General features: G+C 45.2%; 1 protein-coding gene across 5 annotated transcripts in view; it reads right to left on the reverse strand.

Annotated features, from left to right (window-relative positions):
- ABCA7 (ATP binding cassette subfamily A member 7) overlaps positions 1-23,258 on the reverse strand; it is a 54,856-nt gene that overhangs the window by 27,649 nt on the left and 3,949 nt on the right. For all 5 annotated transcript variants that reach the window (XR_006354153.1, XM_043977816.1, XM_043977815.1 and 2 more), the window contains exons 2-13: positions 13,068-13,154; positions 12,848-12,941; positions 11,921-12,062; positions 10,679-10,791; positions 8,987-9,108; positions 8,055-8,225; positions 7,592-7,672; positions 6,730-6,946; positions 5,876-6,015; positions 4,250-4,366; positions 2,876-3,037; positions 675-874 (exon numbers count right to left, since the gene is read on the reverse strand). Coding sequence is in view for 4 of the 5 variants with exons in the window: in XM_043977816.1 (XP_043833751.1) it covers positions 675-874; positions 2,876-3,037; positions 4,250-4,366; positions 5,876-6,015; positions 6,730-6,946; positions 7,592-7,672; positions 8,055-8,225; positions 8,987-9,108; positions 10,679-10,791; positions 11,921-12,062; positions 12,848-12,941; positions 13,068-13,133 (1,625 nt within the window). In the remaining variant the exon portion in view is untranslated. The remainder of the gene's footprint in view (positions 1-674; positions 875-2,875; positions 3,038-4,249; positions 4,367-5,875; positions 6,016-6,729; positions 6,947-7,591; positions 7,673-8,054; positions 8,226-8,986; positions 9,109-10,678; positions 10,792-11,920; positions 12,063-12,847; positions 12,942-13,067; positions 13,155-23,258) is intronic.

The raw sequence follows: 23,258 nt of genomic DNA on the forward strand, positions 1-23,258 counted from the left end.
CACAGCTGGAAGGGCCCTTAGAACATGGGATGTCAGAGCTGGGAGGGCCCTTAGAACATGGGATGTCAGAGCTAGGAGGGCCCTTAGAACAGAGAGGGTCACAGCTGGAAGAGGCCTTGGAACAGAGGATGTCAGAGCTGGGAGGACCCTTAGAATAGAGAGGGTCACAGCTGGAAGGGCCCTTAGAACATGGGATGTCAGAGCTGGGAGGGCCCTTAGAACATGGGATGTCAGAGCTAGGAGGGCCCTTAGAACAGAGAGGGTCACAGCTGGAAGGGGCCTTGGAACAGAGGATGTCAGAGCTGGGAGGACCCTTAGAATAGAGAGGGTCACAGCTGGAAGGGCCCTTAGAACATGGGATGTCAGAGCTGGGAGGGCCCTTAGAACATGGGATGTCAGAGCTAGGAGGGCCCTTAGAACAGAGAGGGTCACAGCTGGAAGGGGCCTTGGAACAGAGGATGTCAGAGCTGGGAGGACCCTTAGAATAGAGAGGGTCACAGCTGGAAGGGCCCTTAGAACATGGGATGTCAGAGCTGGGAGGGCCCTTAGAATAGAGAACTGCAGCGAGATAGGCCTGTACCACAGTGGCCCACGTGGAAGTTTAGGCCTAGGTTGTCCCACTGTTCATGCATGTCCAGGGTAAACTACCTCAGCCTCCCGACCCAACCTCCAACCTGTCTTTGATCTTATTAGTCCTGGTAACATCATCGATATCCATTCGGATCTTGAGTCGGATGTGGCTGGGAGCTCTCCCATCCTGCAGCCCTAGGAAGACAATGCCAGCCCAGAAGCGCCGCTGCCCCAGCAGCTCCACTGCCCGTGTCATCAGGCTGTCCTCAGTTGTCACTGGCTCCAGTTTGTCCAGAGAAACACACTATGTGGGAGAGGAAAGGGAGGGGACTGCCAGAGGCATTCTGGGCTCCTAGCTACACAGAGGTCAGTTTGTTAGGAACAAGGGAAAAGTCCCTGGAGTCCAATATGTTTATGCACACATTGAGTATGTGTGTTTGGATGAGAATGCAGGCATGTGGCATTCATGCACACATGTGTGCACAGGTGTATATACAGGGGCATGGTGGTGTGTGAGCATGAGTTTGTGTGTGTGTGCACACGTGTATATGTGCACCATTTGCATCTTGTGTGTGCACACGTGTATATGTGCACCATTTGCATCTTATGTGTGCATGTACAATGCACTATCACCATGCGTGGTCATGTTATGCATGTATGTGTGCATGTGTATATACATGTATGTTGTGTGTATACAGTAAATATGGTATTATATATGTGTCTGTATGTGTATGGGGCAAGGTTTGGGCAGGGGCATGAGGCAGACACATTCATCCCTACCTTATTCTCCATCTTTGAATCCCAGCTCAAAACTCCCCTGGTGCTGGGAGCCTCCCATGCTCTGCCTGGCCCCCGCTACACATCTGTTCTACATAGATCTTGCATCTGGTTCTCTGAGCAGCTGTTGCCCTGACCCCCATATATTGTATCCCCAGCACTGAATTCAGTGCTTGGCAACACAGTAGGCACTTAATAAATGCTTGCTTGATCAAAATGCCACCTCTTCCAGGAAGTCTTCCCTAATCCTTCAGGCAATAACAACCCTACCCCAACCCTTTGGGTACTCTGCTCCTCTCTGCTGCACAGATCATCAGTCACTTCATGTTTATCGAGCACAATCATGAATATCTATGTTAGTGTTTCACCCTCAAACTGAGTCAGGGATTTTTAACTTTGATGTCCCTGGTGCTGAGGTACAGAAGTACACACAGTAGGTAGTTCATAAGTGTTGTATAAAGTGACATTGTTGCAGTAGTGGATGGAGAGCAGGCCCGAGTTAGGAAGACCTGCATTCCATGCTCCAGGCCACCCTCTGAGACTGGAAGTTCGAGACCAGTCCCTGATCTGGATCCATGGAGGGAGTTCTCACACTGGGAGTCCCTGATCTGATGCACTTGCAGATGCAGACTAAAAGAAAATGTCTGTGCTTGTATTGCTAGCTAATGTTCTTGCATAGGCTCTCATCTTCTTGTGGGCCTTCTGGTCTACCACAGAATCTTGGGGCTGTCAGGGACCTTAGAGACTCTCCCTGACAGGGCCATGTTTTCTCCCAAGGGGCATGGGGTTGGACTGGTGACAAATGTGAGCCAGAAGAGAGACCGTTTTATCAAGCACCTACTATGTGCCAGGCACTGCGCCAAGCATTGAAGGTACAAATAGAAGCAAAGACTCAGCAGAAGCCCCCGGAGGGGCTTACATTCTAACGAGGGAAGTCAAAACACCATCATCATCATCACCCTCATCTCTAGCATTTAGGTACAGTAGTTAGGGCACTGGGGTCTGGAGTGAGGAAGACCCGAGTTCAAATTTGGCCTCAGACACTTCCTAGCTGTGTGACCTTAGGTAAGTCACTTCTCTGCCCCAGTTTCTTCATCTATAAAATGGGAGTGATAATTGCATTTATTTCCCAGGGTTGTTGTGAGAATCAAATGAAATGATATCTGTAAAGCACTTACAACAGTACCTGGCCCATGGTAGGCGCTATTTAAATGACAGCCATCATTATTACTATTATTGTTATTATCATTATGCTTTAAGATTTTCAATGCACTTTACAATTATCTCTCATTTGATGCTTATAATAACTCAATGAAAGAAGTGCTATTATTACCATCCTTATTTGACAGTTTGGGAAACTGAGGCCGATAGCAGTGACTTGCCCAGGGTCACACAACTAGTATTTGAGTCCAGCATTCTATCAACTCCCCCACCTGCTGCCTCTGTGCATATTGGGGAGCTGGAAATAAGGGGAGGCAGGGGCAGGGAACTTAAGAGCTTTGGCCCCAAGACAGGGGCCCCATCTCACCTCCAGCACTTGTCCCACTTTGTCCACTATCAGAGTTAAGTCTTCATGGGCCTCTTTCCAACTGTAGCCACTCCCATCTAAGCCCAGGAAGCTGCGGAGAGCTGATGTTCTGTTCCTGGTGCGCCTCAGCCTCTCTTCCCAGGAGGTTGTCTGGAAGACCCTCTGGAGGAGCAGGGGAAGGGGACGCCCCTTAGCCGGGCACCTGGCCCTGGCCCCATTTTCACCCTTATGTCCAACCCATGGTCTTCTGCTGTCCCTGGAATGTTCCCCTCCTGTTCTCTTCCTCTCCAAAACCAGCCCTAGCTTAACTTCTGCTTTTCTCTATGACATCTTCCTTGACCACACCAGGCTCCCGAGAAATCTTTGTTCTCTGAGCTCCCCCAAATTTTGGTGTTTGGACAATTGATTCAGCATTTAGTTTGTTGTTTTGTTTTGTTTTGTTTTTTTAGTGAGGCAATTGGGGTTAAGTGACTTGCCCAGGGTCACACAGCTAGTAAGTGTTAAGTGTCTGAGGCCGGATGTGAACTCAGGTCCTCCTGACTCCAGGGCCGGTGCTCTATCCACTGCGCCACCTAGCTGCCCCTTTGATTCAGCATTTAGGAGACTGAATGTAGGACCACAGAGGGGCAGAGGAAAGGGATCTCAGGGGCCATCTAGTCCAATCCCCTCATTTTACAGATCAGGAAACTGAGGCCCAGAGAGTGACTTGTCCAAGGTCACACAAGTAGTAGGCATTAGAACCTGGGTCCTTTGATTCCAGGGTCAGTGCTCTTTCTACCATATGATAGTGACCTAGGAGGGACCTTAGAACATGGAATGTCAGAGCTGGGAGATCATTTTACACATGAGAAGACTTCAGATTGAGGGTGGCAAAGTGATTTGCCCCAAATCATTCCAGGTAAGTCACAAACCCAGGCCTTGAGTGCAGGCATTCTGACTTAAAATCCTACACTCTCTCAGAAGAAAGCCAGAGAGGGGAAGGAACTTTCCAAAGGTAAAAACAACAACAACATGGTATTAGACCCCAAGTCCTCTGACTCCCAGCAGTATTCTTTCCACCCTGGACTGGGTGCCCATGGCTGTGTATACAGTTGGTATTTAATGAATGCCTTATTCATGGAACCAAAAGGTATTTAATGAATGCCTGTTTGTGGAATCAAAAACTCTCAAGCTGGAGCTGGAAGTGACCTTGGAAGCCAGACTGAGAGATAAGGGGACTTGCCCACAGTCATGCAGGTGGCAAGTGACAGAGTATGTATCCCCCCTCCCCCAGTGTGCTAACTGCCAATCCAGCCCCCTCCCAGACCTTGCTGATCCTGGTTTAGCAATTCCTTGGCCCCCAGACTTCCCCGGGGGCTGCTGGGCCACCCCTACCTTCAGCACTGCCACTTGGTCACTGTTATTCATGAAGCTGGAGATCTGGGGTGCGAGCTCCTTCCAGAAGGCATGCAGCTCCCTCAGCAGGGCCAGTTGATGGAATGTCTGGTTCACCTGGATGGACACACAGGCACGAAGCAGCTTGGTCAGGGCCCCTTCCCATCTACCCCCTTCCTCCTCAAGGGCTGGGTCCTTTGTTCTTGTCTCCCAATGTAGAGGTGAGGTGAGAGGGGGAGAGAAAGGGGAGGGAAGGAGAAGGGGAGGGAATGAAAGGGGGGAATAGAAGGACAGAGGAAGGGAAGAAGAGAGAAAAGGAATAGGAGGAGAGAGAAGAAAAAGAAAGGCAGAGAAAGAGAGGATCACAGAGAGACAGAGAAAGGAGGGAAAGATAGAGAAAGGGAGAAAAAGGAGGGAAAGGAAGAAACAGAGAATGAGAGAGAGAGGAAAGGAGGGAGAAAAGAGAAGGGAGAGAGGGTGGAGGAGAAAGGGAGAGAAACCACAAGGGACCAAGAGAGAGAAGGTTTTCATAGTTCCATCATCTCTTCAAGAAAACAACCCTTTTTATTCATATTCCTGTCTATTCTCTCGTCTGATCCTCCCCAGAAGCTGTTGGGCATGGAGAATCATCCTCATATTACAGAACAAATCGACACCAACATAGGAAAAGCCGGTGGTTGGCAGGGCTGGGATGAAGATTCATAGTGTCAGAGATGGGAGGACCTTAGACCCAGAATGTCAGAGCAGGGAGGGTCCTTAGAACCCAGAATGTCAGAGCTGAGAGGGCCCTTAGAACCCAGAATGTCAGAGCTGAGAGGGCCCTTAGAACCCAGAATGTCAGAGCTGAGAGGGCCCTTAGAACCCAGAATGTCAGAGCTGAGAGGGCCCTTAGAACACAGAATGTCAGAGTTGGAAGAGCTCTTAGAACACAGTATGTCAGAGTTGGGAGGGTCCTTAGAACACAGAAGGTCAGAGGGAATGGAGGATCTTAGAACACAGGATGTCGGAGCTGGGAAGGCCCTTAGAACACAGAATGTCAGAGCTGGGAGGGCCCTTAGAACCCAGGATGTCAGAGCTGGGAGGGTCCTTAGAACCCAGAATGGCAGAGCTGGGAGGGCCCTTAGAACCCAGAATGGCAGAGCTGGGAGGGCCCTTAGAACCCAGAATGTCAGAGCTGGGAGGGATGGATAATTTAGAACTTTCAAGCCTAGAGAGACCTTAAAACAGAAAACACTTGAGTATCAGAGCTAGAAGGGACTTTAGAACATAAAACTTAGATGGTCAAGGAAGTAACCTTACAGACAGACCATCTTGTCCAGCCCTCTCATTTTACAGAAAAAACAATGAAGGCCCAACAGAGCCAGGGCTTAATGAGCAAGAGCCTGGGAGAGTCTGAGTTCTAACCATGAGTCACTTGGGTGATCAAGTGACCTCTGACCCTTCATTGCTTCTGCAGCACCTTCCTCTCTAGGACTGTCTCCCCATCTGGGAGAACAAGGAGGCAGTATTAGCTCAGGTCACAAAGGGGGAGGCCCAGAGGTACTCAGAGCTCACCCACAACAGCCTGGGATGGGAGCCTGATGCAGAGACAGAACTCAGGCTCTAGGAGAGGTAGAACCCCCTCACCTTGGCCATGACTCTGCGGGTGAGAGGCGTGTCTGGCGTATACAGGATCTTGCCGAGAATGATGGGTTTGAGCCGCCACCAAAGGAGCCGAGATATGGGATGTGCCTCCATAGACTCAATTAGCTTCTGGCAGAAAGGACCTGTGTGTGTAGAAAGGGGAGAAAGATGAGGAGTCCTGGATGACCTTCAATGGTGCATCATAGAATCATGGGCCATCAGAGCTGGAAGGGACTTTGACAGATAGGGACATGAAGTCCCACTGAGTCACAGAGACAGTAATTATCCCACCTGGGATTTGAACCCGGGCCATCAGACTACAAACCCAGTGTTACTGCCACCATACCAGAGTCCACCCCCTTTATTTTACAAATTGGGGAAACTGAGGCTCAGAGAAGGGAAAAACTGGACATCACCAAGCAAGTGAAGGCCAGAGCCATCACTCCTATCTCCCTGTCTAGGGCTCTTCCTACCTCAGCATGGTGCCTCCTGATTAAGCGAGACTTCCACCCGACAAAATTGTCTGCTCACGTACCATCATCCACCTACCTCTCTAGCCAGCCCCACCCCCAGTTTGATAATGGCTCCTTTGGTCTCCCATGGGAAGGATGGTCAGGGTGGTATCATTCTTATCAACATGTGAGGAGCTCCAGACAGAAATTATCATTCCCATTTTACAGAGGAAGAAACTAAGGCCCAGAAAAAAGTGGATTGTCCCAGGATTCCAGCCTGGTTCTCCTAACTCCAAGCCCATGGCTCCTTCTACTAAGCCTGTGCTGTTCTCCTTCAGGAAGGGGTTTGGGGTGAGCTGGGCGAGGGGTGGGGGCAGGCAGGGCAGGAATGAGAATGTGGCTCACTGGTGTTGTTATCCACAGGAGAGGCCAGCCTTCCTTGGCCCTGCCCCAACATCACCTTCAGATCATCGTCTTCATACCAGTTGAGGGAAGGGATTTCAACGCCTTGATCCCTGGACTTTCCACAAAGGACTCGGGACACTCCTTCCAGGGGTCCCCCTGGACCTGGGTCCCTCCGCAGCTCTGCTCGAAGCTCTGCTAAGCTGGGCAGGGTAGAGAGCTGGAGGGGCATATGGGTGACAGGCCCCACAGAGGAATGGGAGGGCACAGGGCTGGCAGCCCAAGGGATGACCTCTTAACTCTTTTTTAATTTTTTTTTATTTTTATTTTTTTGGCGAGGCAATGAGGGTTAAGTGACTTGCCCAAGGTCACACAGCTAGTAAGTGAACTCAGGTCCTCCTGAATCCAGGGCCGGTGCTTTATCCACTGTGCCACCTAGCTGCCCCCGACCTCCCAACTCTTAAGCTGGCATTAGTCAAGGCCTCCCGTGACCAGAACTGCCTGGTCTAGAGATCATTGGATTTAGACTTCATCTCATCCCCTCTTGTTTTACAGATGGGGAAACAGAGGTTTGGCAATGTTAAGCAATCTGCCCAAGGCCACAGACCCCTGTGGGCCCACAATATGAGCTCTGGTCTGCTGGCTCCATTTCAGGTCTCCCTCATCTTCCCTCCTGGGGCACAGCCCTTCCCTGGAGCTGGCCTCCTCTTCCTCCCAGGTCTTCACATACACTCACACCCCCTGGGTATCTCTGTCCCACTCCTCCCCACCTCCATTTCCTCAGCATCCTCTGGGGAAAGCATCCAGCACCCTGGGGAGCCACCCTCACCCTCCCTGGGGGAGAAGGACAGGGAGAGCCACTTACCTCCCTACTCATAGCCTCCCATGCCTCCAAGAAGGTGCTCACAGCCTTGGGGCTCAGCTGTCTGTTATTGGCCTTCAATGCCTATGAAGGGAAAGGGAAGGGAACAAACAGGAGAGACAGAACAGTGGAGAGATGGATGGATGGCTGGAGGGACAGATGGGGGACAGGCAGACAGACCGAGAAACAGACAGGTGGGAAAAGCAGAGGGATGGCCAAGGGAGAGACAGATGGGAAGATGGAGACAGTGAAGAGCAGACAAAGGAACAGACAGCAGGAAGGGCCAACAGATACAGGAGCAGAAAGACGGGCCTCTCTTTCCTTTGGTCACAGGTCAGGGCAAAGCAGGCACAGGCCAGGCCGAGGGGCTTCCCTCTTCTTCCTCTCATCCCTGGGGCAGCCTTTCCTCAAGCCTAAAGATGAACCCTCCCCCCACCCTGACTCCCAGCAATGCTCCTAGACTCACAGCAAGCAGCCGGTCCGGGTCTGCCTGGGACAGGAAGCTGGCCCCAAGGGCTCGGAGCTCTTTCGGAGGGAGGGCACACAGGCCTTTCTGTAGAGCTTCAGAGGCATTGAGCCAAGTGCTCAGCAAGGTGGCATTGCAGACCAGGTCTGGCAAAGGCAAAGCTGGGGGCAACTGGAAAAGAAGTGGGCATAGGGGGGCAGCTGGGGTCACCAAGGCAATTGTTACAGCACCTTAAGGTTTGCAAAGTGTGCTATTACACACATCATCTCCTTGGTTCTCACAACAATCCTGAGAGCTTGGTGCAACCCTCGCCGATAGCCCCATTTTGCAGAGAAGGAAACTCAGAAGGGTTAAGTGCCTCATTCGAAGTTACACAACTAGTACCTAAGGCAGGATCTGAACCCATCTTCCCAATTCCAAATCTGGTACTCTATTCACTATGCCCCATTTAAAATTTTCTTTTAAATTAAATTTTTCTTCATTTAACTAAAATCTATCTCTCTCTTCTCTCCCCCTCAACTCCATAAGAAAGAAAAATAAGCCCCCTATTGCAAACATGTATCATCAAGCAGAACAAATTTCCCTTTTGGTCACAGCCAGAAAAAAGCCTCATTCTACATTCCGAGGCCTCTGCTTCTCTCTGGGGGTGGGCACATGGGAGCAAATCCTCTGGAATTGTGGTGGGCGATTCTGTGGTCAGCCCTGAAGTCTTTCTACACTGTTTGTTCCCATAGCATCATTGGCACTGTATCCACTGTTCTCCTGGTTCAGCTCATGCCACTTGGCAGTTCAGACATGTCTTTACAAATCCACTACTGTCCCTTCACATGCCCTCATCCCCAAAGTCCCTAAAGTTGTCCCACCCCCATCCCTGACAACTTTCTGGTTAAAGAATTCTCCCCCTTAGTCTTTGGGCCCCAGCCCTTACTTACCCCTTGTAAACTAAGCTGGGTCTCCAGCAGTTCCTCAGCCAGAGACTGAGGCAGGGATGTATTCTCTTGCAGGAATTTTGAGAAGGTTTCTCCGGGGAGCAGGTAGCTTTGGAGTGGCAGGGCTGGGGAGGAGAGGGTCACAATCATAATGCCTTACAGATAGATAGATATGTATGTTTATATGTATACACACTATACATAAATAATGTATTATATATTATATATCACATACAATTTATGATATGTAATAATATATATACATATGTGTGCATAGACATTTTAATATATACAATGTGCATGTGGAGAGAGTGAGTGAGAGTACTTTATAGTTTGTGAGGCACTTTACAGTTTACAAAGTACTTTATGATTTGCAAACCTCTACCATTTACAGTGTCCTAGACTATACTTTACAGTTTCATAAGGCAATTTTCAACTCTATTCTTCCATTTCATCCTCATAGCATTTCTGTGAAGGGAACAGGGGAGAAGGGGAAACTGAGGGCCAGAGAGAAGGGAAATAGCCTGCCCAAAGTCATGCAGCAAGTAAGTGGTGGAGTTGGGATTTGAACCTGACTCTAGACTCCAAGTTCACTCCTTCCACTGTACTACATTGCCTTTTTGGGAAAGACCAAAAAGGTCAACCACTGTCCCCCAGGCATTCAACTTCCTTCTAACAAGAGGAAAAGAGGGGATAGGGAAATAAGCCTTTATATGTGGCCTATTATGTGCCAGGCAATGTGCTAGGTGATTTACAGATATTATCTTGTTTGAGCTTCACAACAACCCTGGGAAGAGTAGGTGCTATTATTTTCACCATCTTATATTTGAGGAAACTGAGGTAAACTGAGGTTAAATGACTCACTCAAGGATGCTTTCAGAAAAACCAGGGAAGACTTACATGAACTGATGCAAAGGGAAATGAACAAAACCAAGAGAACACGGTATATATAGTAACAGCAAAATTGTACTGTGATCAATTGTGAATGACTTAGCTACTCAGACTATAGTGTCAATGCAGATTGAAGTATATATATATATATATATGTATATGTATATATATATATATATATATATATATATTTTAGTTAGGCAATTGGGGTTAAGTGACTTGCCCAGGGTCACACAGCTAGTAAGTGTTAAGTGTCTGAGGCCGGACTTGAACTCAGGTACTCCTGACTCAAGGGCCAGTGCTCTATCCACTGCGCCATCTAGCTGCCCCTTGAAGCATATTTTTTTAAACTTTATTCTTCTTGAGTTTTTTGGTCTGCATTTTCTTCTGCAACACGACTAATGTATGCAATATGGAAATATTTTTCATGATTGCACATGTATAACCTATATAAAATTGCTTGCCTTCTCAAGATGGGGTAAGAAGGGAGGGAGAGAATATGGAACTCAATTTTTAAAAAAAGAATGTTAAAATTTTTGATTTACATGTAATTGAGAAAAAATTAAATTAGAAAAAAAAATGACTTGCTTAAGGTCACACTAAAGCTAGTAAGTATCTAAGGCTGGATTTGAATTCTGGTCTTCCTGACTCCAGACCCAGCACCATCATCAACATAATCCTCTAACTCTTGAGATACTGCCCCTTCCTTACCTGAGCACCCATGCACGCCCAATGCCCACCCTCTGGCAGCTGCATCACCTTTCCTCCTCCTCCAACTACTACACCACCACTTCTTCCCCTCACCAGACTCCTGGAGTGGTTTCAGGGAAGGCATCAGTTTCCCAAAGCTTCTTAGGGTCCTCTGTGTATTGGGGCTGCTCAGTACCAGCCGGGCATCAGCCAGGAGCCTGGAGACCCTGGAAAGTGGGCATGAAGGGGCTCAGACAGAGAATGGCAACCTCTGGCTTGTTTCTGACTCTTTATGCCCATGCCCAAGCATTCTCTAAGTCTTCCCATGTAGCCCTGCTACTTCCTACCCATTTGACAATTTTGATGCCCCCTCCCCCAGGGTCAATGCCCTCATCCTCTCTGGTTTAAACTACTGCAATAGCTTCCTAATTAGCTTTCTTCCCTCTATTCCTAAAGCATAAGTCTGACCATGTCCCTCCCCAGCTCAAAAACCTCCAGTGGCTCCCTACTACCTCTGAAAGGTGATCCAGTTTTCTCTGCTTGGCATTTAAAGCCCTTGCAACCCAGCTCTTTTCCAGACTTATTACTCATTATTCCTCTTCTTGCATTCATATGATTCAAGCACACTGGCCTTGTTGCTCCTTATATATAATCTGCCACCTTCTGTGCACTGTCCACCCTGCCTGGATCACCTGCCCTCATCACCTGCCATCTCCTAAAATCCCTGGCTACTTCAAGGCTCAGCTCAAGCTACAGGAGAACCTTTCTTGCCTCCCCAGTTTTGGGGACCCCCTCACCAACACCACCCCCAAAATGACCTTGTACTTTGTAAGCTTCTTATATTTATTTGTAAATGTTCATGTTGTCAGCCCTCCCAGAGCAAGAACCCTAGAGGCTTCTGTATTTGGATCCCCAGGGCTTAGCACAGGGCCTAGGGCATAGTAGGCCCTTAACCCAGGCATGTTCCTTGACTGTTAAATGTGAACTGAACAGAATAAAACTGACTTTGCAGAATGTCAGCTCTGGAAGGGACCTTAGGACCCAGACTCTAGACCTAGGGTACTGGGGCTAGAAAGGTGCTTGGACCACAAAACTTCAGACCTCGGAAGAGCCTTAGAGACCCACTGGTCAAGCTCTATCATTTTGGATATGGGAAAACCGAGGCTCGGAGGAGGCGAGGTCTCAGAGGGAAAGCCAGCAGCAGAGTCAGAGCCAGAGCCAGAGCCAGAGCCCCAGCTTCTCTCCACTGGAGCGTGCCTCCCAAATGTGGCCTCTTCCCTTGCCCTTTCCCATCCCATCCCACTCCACTCCCTACCCCAGCCTCCGGGCCTCCTGCACCCAACTCTGCTCACTCACAAGGACTCGTTGAAGTTGTTCAGGACCCCGGGGGTCTCCCCAGGCGTGGCATACCGGTAGCAGGGGTTGTTCATGTTGCAGACGATGCCCTGAAGCCAGGGAAGCAAGCCTGCCGAAGGCAGCGGCTTATTGGGGAAGTGACCTGTGTGCACACAGGCAGGTCAGGGGACATCTACTCTTCCAGGCCCTCTCTTTCACCCACAGGCATCCTCCCCCCAGGGAGCCCTTGGGGCCCTGTGGGCATTGCCTGCCTAAATACACAGGAAAGCTGGGGAGTTGGGAAGAAAGAGGAGGAGGGACGTGGGGGGGCATACAAAGGACCAGCTCATAGGGATGGGACAGGGGCATAAGGGCTTGGGAGCAGTTGAGAAAGAGGGTTCAAGGATATGGGGACAGGGTAAGGGGGAGACAGAGGGACAGGGGCCTAGGAGTAGGAAGAGGCCAGCAACAGAGGTACAAGGATCAGAGGGATGGGGGGCAGGGGATGAGGTAGAGATGAGGACAACAGAGGGACAACAGCTCAAGAGTTGAAAATACCTCCAAAAAGCACATCAAACTTGCACAGACTAAGGGATTTCCTAATACTGGGATGTCAGGGGAGTCAGGGATGGAGTGATGGGGGCTGAGGACAGGTAACAAGAGAACACAGTAGGAACAGGGGCAGGGAAGAAGGAAGGAGTCAGGGGTGGGAGTTTAGGGAGAAGAGTGGGAGGGCAGAGGGGTCAGGGATTAGTGAGATGGGGGCATGGCGCAGAGAAAGGAGGATGATGGGATGGGCTTAGGGGCAGAGCACCAGGAACTAGAGAGAAAGGGGTATGCTCAGGTTCAGAAAAGGACAAGCATCCCCTCTGGGCTGGGGAGATCAAGGAAGGTTACCTGGAAGACATAGGGGAAGATTGGGGGGCAAGGTTCTAGAAGCCTACTCACATTCATGGTGTTCAAAGGGAGGGTGGGACTGACGGACAGCGACCAGAATTAAAAAAAGGAACAGGGGCCACAGCAGCTCGATGACCAGTTGTAGCTGGGGAAGAATGGGGGACAGGGGTTGGCAGGAAACCCTCTAAGGCCCCTCAGAGGGCGTGGCTCCAAGGATCAGCAAAGCCTGGGTTTAGGCTGGGCCCCTCCTCTCCTCCCTGCGCCCCATTACCGGCTTTCTCTTTCTGTAGGTGAAGTTCTTCCAAAGCAGTAACATCAGCTGCGTCCAAAATGCCATTGTAGGTGCTGGAAATGAGGGCTAGAGAAAACACAGAGGGGTCCAGAGTCAGAAGAAAGAAGAGCAGGGAATAGGAGGGACAAGAGGGTCAAAGGTCAGATTAATTGAGGCAGAGAAGTAAAAGATGGAGGTCAGAGAAGGGTCAAACAGATGGACTGGGAAAGTGGGGAAAAGAAAGGTGCCAGGGGTCAGTGGGCTAGCGCTAGGTAGCATAAAGGTCAGGGGTCAGATAGGGGTGGGAGGGAATGAGGGGTCAGAGGGATAGAGCAACAAGAAGGAGTAGGAGAAGTGGTCTAGGCCCCCTCCCCAACTCTACCCTACTCCCTGCTCAAGGGAGGAGCCCGGCCCTGGGGCCAGCTCTCCTTCCATCAACCCATACATAAACTTATCCATAAGAAGTATGAAAAACAATTATAAATGAAGGGAGTCTTGTCCTGCCAGACCTCAAAACAGACCAGATATGAAGGATCTAGAATTTCATCCATGAGGAACTCCTTAGATAAAGCAGATCACAACCCCTCTAATTTTGAGGAGTGTCTTTGCCAAGAAAACCCCAAATGGGGTCACAAAGAGCAGGGCACATCTAAAAACGCCTGAACAACAAACAATTCCTCTACCTAGGACTTCCTGGGCTGCCTGGCCATGGACCCGAAGTAACCGTCTTCCAGTTAAGATGGTGACGTGAAAGGCCTTAAGGGAGCACGGTTCTCCCACAAAACTCCAGCAAAAGTCTAAAAATACCTCAGAAAGAATAAAGATAAATAAAACCAAATGAGAAAGAGCATTAGAGGTCCCCGTTCCAGTCCAGGCCTGCACAGGGTGATTGCCAGAAGCCTGCGGAGCTCTGAGAAGAGACAGAGCAGAGGAGGAAGCCAGTACCCATTGGAGCTGGGGCCCAAAGCCAGGGAGATCTTGGCCCTGGGTACGGGAGCAGCAAGAGACCAAGCCAGACCTCATAGCTCACTGCACAGGGAGACAGGACCAGAAAGTCCATGTGGGCCTGTGGCCTTCCAAAAGGCCTGAAGCAGAAGGGGCCAAAAAGTTTGGCCAAAAGGGGCCAACCTATCCCGGTCATAGCAGGAGATGAGGCCAGCTAAGGGCCCATGCAGCTTGCTCCAGAGCCAAGGAAGAAGTAAAACTACAGACCTGACGAGAGGCCTGAAACCAGAGCTTCTGCTGGAACCGCTAAAAGGGACAAGACCAAAATAGCAACCAGACATCCCTCAAACCAGGAACCTCACAGGAGGCCAGCACAATTTAAAACATCTGGTTGGGGGCTTGTCGGGGGCCATAGCAGAGGCTCCAGGTTGGAGTTTATGTAAGGACCCTCATAGAAGGGCCAAGGTTAAAACCTGTATTGAGCTAGGCTACAAGGAGCAGGAGCCAGGGACACTGGCAGAGAGCAGGACCAAGTTCTAGTTGACTGATTCAAAACTTCAGCAGCAGCAGCAGCAGCAGCTAGACTACAGAAAGAACAGGCCCAGACAGGATCTGGCCACTCCATCCATCCCAGCTAGAGAAATGAGCAAATAGAAAAATAAATGCTAAGCATATTGACGAAATACTGAGGGTTAAGAGAAACCCATGAGGGAAACCCAAAAGAAAAGAGAGCTTCCAAGAAAAGAACAGTTTGGCTGGAAGAATATTAAGAGTGGCTGGAAGAAATAAAGCAAGAGATAAAAAAATGAGATTATAAACACTCCTGTGGGAAAAAAAAAGAAAGAAAGGGGAACAATTATCAACATAGAAGGTGGAAAACCTTATCCAAATAGTGGAGTCACTAAAAACCAGAATGGAGCAACAAAGACTCAAAGATTTCAAAAGACACCAAAAAGTATTAGGAGAAAGTAAAAAGAAAGGGGGAAAAACATATGTGTAAACACACACACATATATGCATATATATGTATGCATATGTATATATGTATTTATATGTATATAAAAGTAAAGCATCTACTATCAAAAACAACTGACCTGGAAATCAGATAATTTTTAAATGATTGGATTTCCTGAAAACCATGATCAAATGAAAAACCTAGATATAGTTCAAAAAATCATTAAAGAAAACTGCCTAGATCTATTACAATCAGAGAGCAAAGTGAAAATAGAAAGAATTCTCTGATCACCTCCTGAAAGTCACCCCAAGATGAAAACATTCAGAAATACCATAGCCAAAACCTGGAGTTTCTAAGTCAAAGAAAAAAAAATTTGTATGCAGCTAGAAAGGAAGAATTCAAGTAGCAAGAAACCACAGTGAGGATAACACAAGATAATGCCATAACTATTATACAGGAAAGAAAATACTGGGATATAGTTACAAGAAAAAGGCTTATAATCAATACTAATTTGTCCTGCAAAACTTAGTATAATACTATAGGGTAAAAATAAACCTTTAACAGAACAAAGAACTTTGATGAAAAAAATTAAAGCTAGGTAGAATCTCTAAAGTGCACAGAGAGGAGATGAGAAACCTAGAAAGATAAATACATTCAAACAATTAGCAAAGGCTTTTCACTATTAGGTCTGCATGCAGAGAAAAAGCAAAAAGGAAAAGGACCTATATGTACAAAAATACTAGTACAAGCTCTTTTCGGGTGGCAAAGAATTGGAAATTGAGGGGCTGCTCATCAGTTGGAGAATGGCTGAACAAATTGTGGTATATGATTATGATGGAACACTGTTGTTCTATAAGAAATGATGAGCAGGATGCTCTCAGAAAAACCTGGAAAGACTTACTTACATGAGCTAATGTAAAGTGAAATGTACTGGATACAAAGTAACAGCAATATTGTAAGATGATAAGCTGTGAGTTACTTAGCTAGTGTCAGCAATACAATGATCCAAGAGAACTCTGGAGGATTTATCACAAAAAATGCTATCCATCTCCAGAGAAAGAACTGATGGTGTCTGAATACATATTGAACCACAATATTTTTTTTACTTCCTTTATTTTACTTGAGGTTTTTTGGTCCACTAATATGGAAATGTTTTGCATGACTACACATATATAACCTACATGGAACTGTTTGCCTTCTCAATGGGGGAGGGAGGAAGGAAGAGAATTTGGAACTCAAAGTTTTAAAAACATTAAAAAATTAAATTAGTTAATAAATATTTTTAAAATGTAAAAAAAGAAAAGGTGCGGGGGCAGCTAGGTGGCGCAGTGGATAAAGCACTGGTCTTGGATTCAGGAGGACCTGAGTTCAAATCCAGCCTCAGACACTTAACACTTACTAGCTGTGTGACCTTGGGCAAGTCACTTAACCCCAATTGCCTCACCAAAAAAAAAAAAGTGATTAACAAGAGATTAGATTTCTAAACTTAACCCATTACAGGCCAACAGAATTTCTGCACTAAGTTCAGAGACAAAGAACCATGACTTAGGCGATTATAAGACAAAATCAATTAAACTTAAATAGAATCAATAAAAAATGATACAAAAATCAATTTAATCTTCTCAGAAGGAAGAAGCAAAAAGAGGATCTCCTGAACCTTACTCTTATCTCAACAGGAAAAGGAGGGTGGAATAAACAAACACAACAAGTTAGGTCCAGAAATTTATTAAACTTAGAAATAAACAGGTGGGGCCAAGGAAAGAAGAGAAATGTTTACAAGGGATAGTAGCATCAAAGAAAGAACAGTCACAAGCAAAACTAACTTTCACTTTGGATGATGATTAATACAGAGGAGATAAGAAAGACAAAAAGCATAAGAACCAATGATCAAAATCCTTACCAGGTTAAAGGAATAAGAGCAGAAAAATGGGTTCATATCACTTCAATGATAAATTTCCAATGTTGATCATAATTCTTTTCTTTTACCACCTTTTTTTGTAAAGATGGGGGCAAAAAGGAGGGAAAATTATAAGAGAAAATAACAGAGGGAAATAAACAAGTAACTGTCATTATAGTGGCTGTGAATGGAATGAACTCACCCATAAAACAGAGGAAAGTAGCAGAATTAGAAAGCATAATTCAATAATATGCTTTTTACAAGAAGGACACAAAATTCACAAATTCCCATGAAGGGCTGGCACAAAACTTTTTTTTTTTTGGGGGGGAATGAGGGTTAAGTGACTTGCCCAAGGTCACACAGCTAGTAAGTATCAAGTGTCTGAGGCCGAATTTGAACTCAGGTACTCCTGACTCCAGGGCCAGTGCTCTATCCACTGTGCCACCTAGCTGCCCCTGGCACAAAACTTATTATTAATTCAGATGAATTTTTAAAAGCAGAGGTGGCATTCTCAGTCTCAGTCAAGATAACAATAAAAATAGACAGTGAAAAGAGAAGTAGGGTGATACTGAAAAGCATCATATATAATGAAATAACATCAATACTTCATATATGTATATATGTATGCATGTATACATATGCATCAAATGGATTGGCATTTAATAAGTTCAGTCATTTCAGTTGTGTCCAATTCTTTATGACCCCATTGGGGCTTTTTTTTGTTTTGGGTTTTTTTTTTTAATTTTTTTTGCAGGGCAATGGGCGTTAAGTGACTTGCCCAGGATCACACAGCTGGTAAGTATCAAGTGTCTGAGGCCGGATTTGAACTCAGGTACTCCTGAATCCAGGGCTGGTGCTTTATCCACTTCGCCACCTAGCCACCCCCATTAGGGCTTTTCTTGGCAACAGTACAGGAATGGTTTGCCATTTCCTTCTCCAGTTCATTTTATAGAAGAGGAGGCAAACAGGGTTAAGTGACTTGCTGAGAGTCACAAGCTAGTAAGTGTCTGAGGCCAGATTTGAACTCAGGGAGATGAGTCTTCCTGATTTCAAGCCCAGCACTCTATCCACTGCACCCCCCAGCTGTCCCTCTAATAATAACAATAATAATAGATAACATTTATATACCACCTTCTATGTGCCAAGCACTATGCTAAGAGCTTTACAATTATTACCTCATTTGATCCTCATGACAGCCCTTGGAGGTAAGTGCTATTATATCCCCATTTTTACAAATGAGGAAACTGAAGCAAACAGTTTAAATGACTTGCCCAGGGTCATAAAACTAATATTAGTAATGCCAAAGTTGAACTCAGGTCTTCCTGACTTCAGACTGGTACTCTCTCCTCTAGACTGCCTAGCTGCCAATAAGTAGTTAAAAGAAAATTTAATTGAGTTACAGGAAGAAATAGCAGAAAAATTAAAATACATGGGGGCCTCAGTGTGCCTCTTCTAGAACTAGATAAGTACAGCTAAAAGATAAACAAAAATCACCCTAAGGACCTTAGTAGTTTTAGGTAAATTAGACATTATATAACTACCAATTACTGAATGGGAATAGAAAGGAATACAGAAATACATATGTTTGTACGTAGATGTATATATATAAAATTAATCTGTCTCTATGTAATAGGAATAACAAACAAAAATGCAAGAATTTTTACTATAACCCTCTATAAGAAAAACTATTGCTCATTCTATAGAGTGATATATCTGTTTCTCAGGCTCTTTACAAAAATTTCCTACATGCTAGAGATAATAACCTCCATAAAAAAGTACAGGGTGGGGGAAGCTAGGCAGCGCAGTGGATAGAGCACCAGCCCTGGAGTCAGGAGTACCTGAGTTCAAATCCGGCCTCAGACACTTAACACTTACTAGCTGTGTGACCCTGGACAAGTCACTTAACCCCAATTGCCTCACTAAAAAAAAAAAAAAAGTACAGGGTGGGGAAGTGTCCTGGAGCTCTTAGAGAATGCACCAGGAAGGACAATCTCTGGCAGTTCCCATTAGGATGAAAAGCTCTGAACAGGGCATGGTATTAGGCCCTGGATGTTTAGTGTCCAAAGACCAGCCAGCCTAACAGGAAGTCAGAGGAGTCTCATCGACCTCTTGAGATCCGAATTCTTTAGCCACTACATGTCAGCTGCAGGTTGACTCCCATCAAAGAAACCACTAGTGGAGGAGGTGGAGTCTTAGGGTTAGTCCTCTATTAACTAGTTCTACCTGGTGTCTGGGCAGCTAGGTGGCGCCATAGTGCACAGAGCACTGGGCTTGCAATCAGGAAGATTCATTTTCCTTAGTTCCAATCTAGATAGAAAGCTGTGTGATCCTGCAAAAGTCACTTAACTCTATTTGACTCAGTTTCCTCATCTGTAAAATGAGCTGAAAAAGGAAATGGCAAACCGCTCCAATATTTTTGCCAAGAAAACCCCAAAAGGGGTCATGAAGAGTTGGACTGAAATGGCTGAATAACAACAAACCTGGTGTCTTCTTTTTTAACCCAAGGGTTTTTTTTTTCTTTTGTTTTCTTTTTATGGTAATCTGAGACATGACATTCTGGGGATTGCCAGTTTCGTTTTCTTTCTTCAATGGCTGGGTTCATTCCACCACTTAATCCAGCCTCATTGATTTTTTTGGCTACTGTGGCTGATGGATCTGGGTCTCCATTTTTTCCTGTTCTGGGCTGGGTTTCAGAGGAATGTGGTCCCAATTTTTCTCCCCTGCCTCCTTTTTTCTTTTTCACTTTTTTTTTTTTTGCATTTTCTAGAATTACTGCATTTGCAGGCTGAAGGAAGGTGATAATAACTGACTCTGAACTGATTTCAGTAAGATCAACCATTTTGGTCAAATTTAGCATTCTCTCTCCTTTCATTCTTCTAAAAGCTTTTTCATTTACTCACACCTTTCTTGTTTCTTTTGGTCCTCATCAGCTCATTGCTTCTGCCTTGAGCTTTTTTGGATTTCTGGATATCTTTTACAGTGATGTGCATCAGACAATAAACCTTCTATTAAAAAACAACATAGGGGCAATTAGGTGGTGCAGTAGATAAAGCACTAGCCCTGGATTCAGGAAGACCTGAGTTCAAATCCGGCCTCAGACACCTGACACTAGCTGTGTGACCCTGGGCAAGTCACTTAACCCTCATTGCCCCTGCAAAAAGAAAGAAAGAAAGAAAGAAAGAAGAAAAAGAAAACAACAACAACATAATATTGATCTTTTTTGTCTTTATATCATCTACATTTCCCAATGTACTCCACTTGGTCTTCTCCCAGAGAGATATCCAATTTTAACAAAGAATAAGAGGGGGGAAATTCAGCAAAATTAACTTTAAAAGTTTGACATATGCAGTGTTCCACACCTATAGTCCCCCACCTCTGCAAAGAAGAGTGGAACTTCTCTGTATTTATGCTCTGAGGTTGAGTTAGGTTATTAAAATTTCACTGAATTCAGTTTCAATCATTTTATTGTTATGTGCATAGGATCATAGACTTAGGGCTGAAAGGGTTCTTGGAAGACATTGAGTCTAACTCTTCTTATTTTCCAGATGAGGAAACTGAGGCTGGAATAAGTTTAGCAGCTTGTCCAGGATCACACATCCAGTAAGAAAAGGAAACAAGTATCAGCTGAATGCCTACTATGTGCCAGGTACTAAGATAAACACTTTACAAATATTTTTGCATTTGACCCTCATGACAACTATGGGGAGTAGGTGATATTAAATATCTCCTTTTTTACAGTTGAGAAAACTGAGACAGGCAGGGGTTAAGTGACTTCCCCAGGGTCACACAGCTAGTAAGCATCTAAGGTTGGATTTAAGCTCAGGTCTTCCTCACTGCAGGCACTGTACTCTATCCACTGCACCACCTAGTTTCCTCCAATTTTCCATTTACATTATTCTAGTCATTTGTATTTTGTTTCCTTGGTTCTGCTAACTTAACCTTGAATCAGTTCTTACAAGTTTTCTCATGCTTCTCTATAGTCACCACTTCTTACAGAGCAGTAATATTCCATCACATTCATCTCCCACAACTCATTTAGCCACTCCCCAAACAATGACCAACTACTTTGTTTCCAGTTCTTTACTACTACAAAAAAGTTCTACTATAAAGATTTAGGGGCATGTGGGGCCATTCTCTTTCTCACTTATCTCTAAAAGCCTTTTTTAAGGAGTTGTAATTTTTTTTTCATAGTCCAAGAATGTTGAACGTGGTTTTATACAACAGAGATATCTGTCAGTAAGCTCACTGATAAGTTCTTCTTGAGATAAGTCTTACAATTATATTTGCTTCTGTTAAAGCCCTTTATCTTGTTTATTTGCCAACGTAAACGTGGGCTTTTCTGATATCCTGGAATGGCTTAGAATTATAGTCACTGTGTCAGTATCTTCCACAGTTTCTCTCATCATTACTGGTATTATGGGCAAAATATCTCCTCTTTGAGTTCATGTGGGAGGTAACTGCTGCCAAAAGAAATCCATCACAACACAGAAATTAGAGAGTTTAGAAAAACCTGTTTTTATTATACTTAAGCCTAAATTCAAATCTCAGACAAATAATATAAATCTGAACCCTAATTAGAATTCTAACAAAGCCTCTTATAGATAAAATTATGTCAGAGTGACAAAGAAATAATTCTTTTACATACTGCTACCTTGTACATTTCTCTTAGGCTATTAAAGTTGAAGAAAAGACAAATTCATAATCCCATGCTTCCTTCAATGTTATAAAAGTTAATCTCATATATCTCTTAAGGATACAAACTTTATAGGTAAACAAAGTCAGGTTATAGATTAAACTACATTTATAAGGTTTACAAATAAGCTAAAAGAGGGAGAAGGGATTTACATGTTGAGAAAAGCTGAGAATCTTCCTCTGGCTTTTTATCTATGAAATTTTTAAGGCCCCAAGTAAATTTTTACATCCCATGTGATAGGTTTCAGCCACCTCAACAACCTCTCAACTAAGAGAAACAGTCCTGACCTTCTCTTAACATGATTGTTCCATGAGTCAGGTTTTGGTCAGGTAAGGTTAATATTAACAGAGGACAGGCTTTCAATTAACCAAAACTTGCAGAAAGAATTGTCCTGGGTTGGGGCAACTAGGTGGCACAGTGGATAAAGCACTGGCCTGGATTCAGGAGGACCTAAGTTCAAATCTGGCTTCAGACACTTGTGACCCTGGGCAAGTCACTTTATCCTCATTGCCCCGGAAAAAAAAAGCAAAAAAATTGTCCTGGGCTCTAAATAATAAAAATTAATATGGCATAAAAGGAAATAAAAACTAAAAAATTCCCATTACACTGGATCCACAAACTATATCACCTCCATAGAACTCAGCACTGTAATTCTTCCATATTGCTCAATTTTCTCTCTACCTCCTAAGTTTAAAAAAAAAAGTAACTTCAAACTTTCCCTGTCTAAAGTCGATTCTGGAAAGTCAAACAGTTCAAGTGACATCTTCAGTGAACTCTCCTTTGATTACTTTCAGTGTTGTAGTTTACCAATATTATTTAGTTCTACCCAGGCCCCTCTTCCCCCCATCTGCAACACCTGTTCTGATTGGTGACTGAATTTCTGAGATCACTATTTCAGGAAAGTTGCACTCTCCTTCAAAGTTCATCAAAGCTGGACAAGCCTTCTTGTACCTTTTCCTCCCCACCCCCATTTCCCTCTGCATCTCCCATCTGGAACCAAGAATCAAAATAAAATCAACTCTGTCATTGTTCCTGGATAGGGTGTATCAATTTGCTCCTCTATAGTCCCACTAACCAAAATGCCTTCATTCTTCTGTCAGTTGTCTTCCCCATTAGACTGTAAGCAATTTGAGATCATGGACTACCTTTGCTTTTATATTTGTATCCCTGGCACTCAGCACTTGGTAAGTGCTTAATAAATGCTTTTTCAATTCAATTCCTCAACCTGCCACCCACATCCTTTAGCAAGCATCACCTTTCATTTTTGTCTTCCTATCCCCTACACCTAGTACCTGGCACAAAATCATGGAGTAATAAATGCATACTAATTAGTTAATTGATCCTTCAAGGTCCAACTCAAAAAAATCACCTTCTCTAAGAAGCTTTTAAAAAAAAATTCTACTTGAACTCCAGCCAGAAATGATCCCTCTGCCTTCTGAATCCCTTCAGGTTTTGGAAGGTACTAACATTCCAAGCTCAATGTCCCAAAGTACCTTCTACCTTGGACATCCAATGTTCTCTACTCAGAGGATCAGAGATACAGAATTGATGGGACCTCTGTTAGTTCTCTTTTTTTTTTTTCTTTTTAGGCAATTGGGGTTAAGTGACTTGCCCGGGGTCACAGAGCTAGTAAGTGTTAAGTGTCTGCGGCCAGATTTGAACTCAGGTCCTCCTGAATCCAGGGTCAATGCTCTATCCACT

Source organism: Dromiciops gliroides, chromosome 1 (assembly GCF_019393635.1).
Source record: "Dromiciops gliroides isolate mDroGli1 chromosome 1, mDroGli1.pri, whole genome shotgun sequence".
NCBI lineage: Eukaryota > Metazoa > Chordata > Mammalia > Microbiotheria > Microbiotheriidae > Dromiciops > Dromiciops gliroides.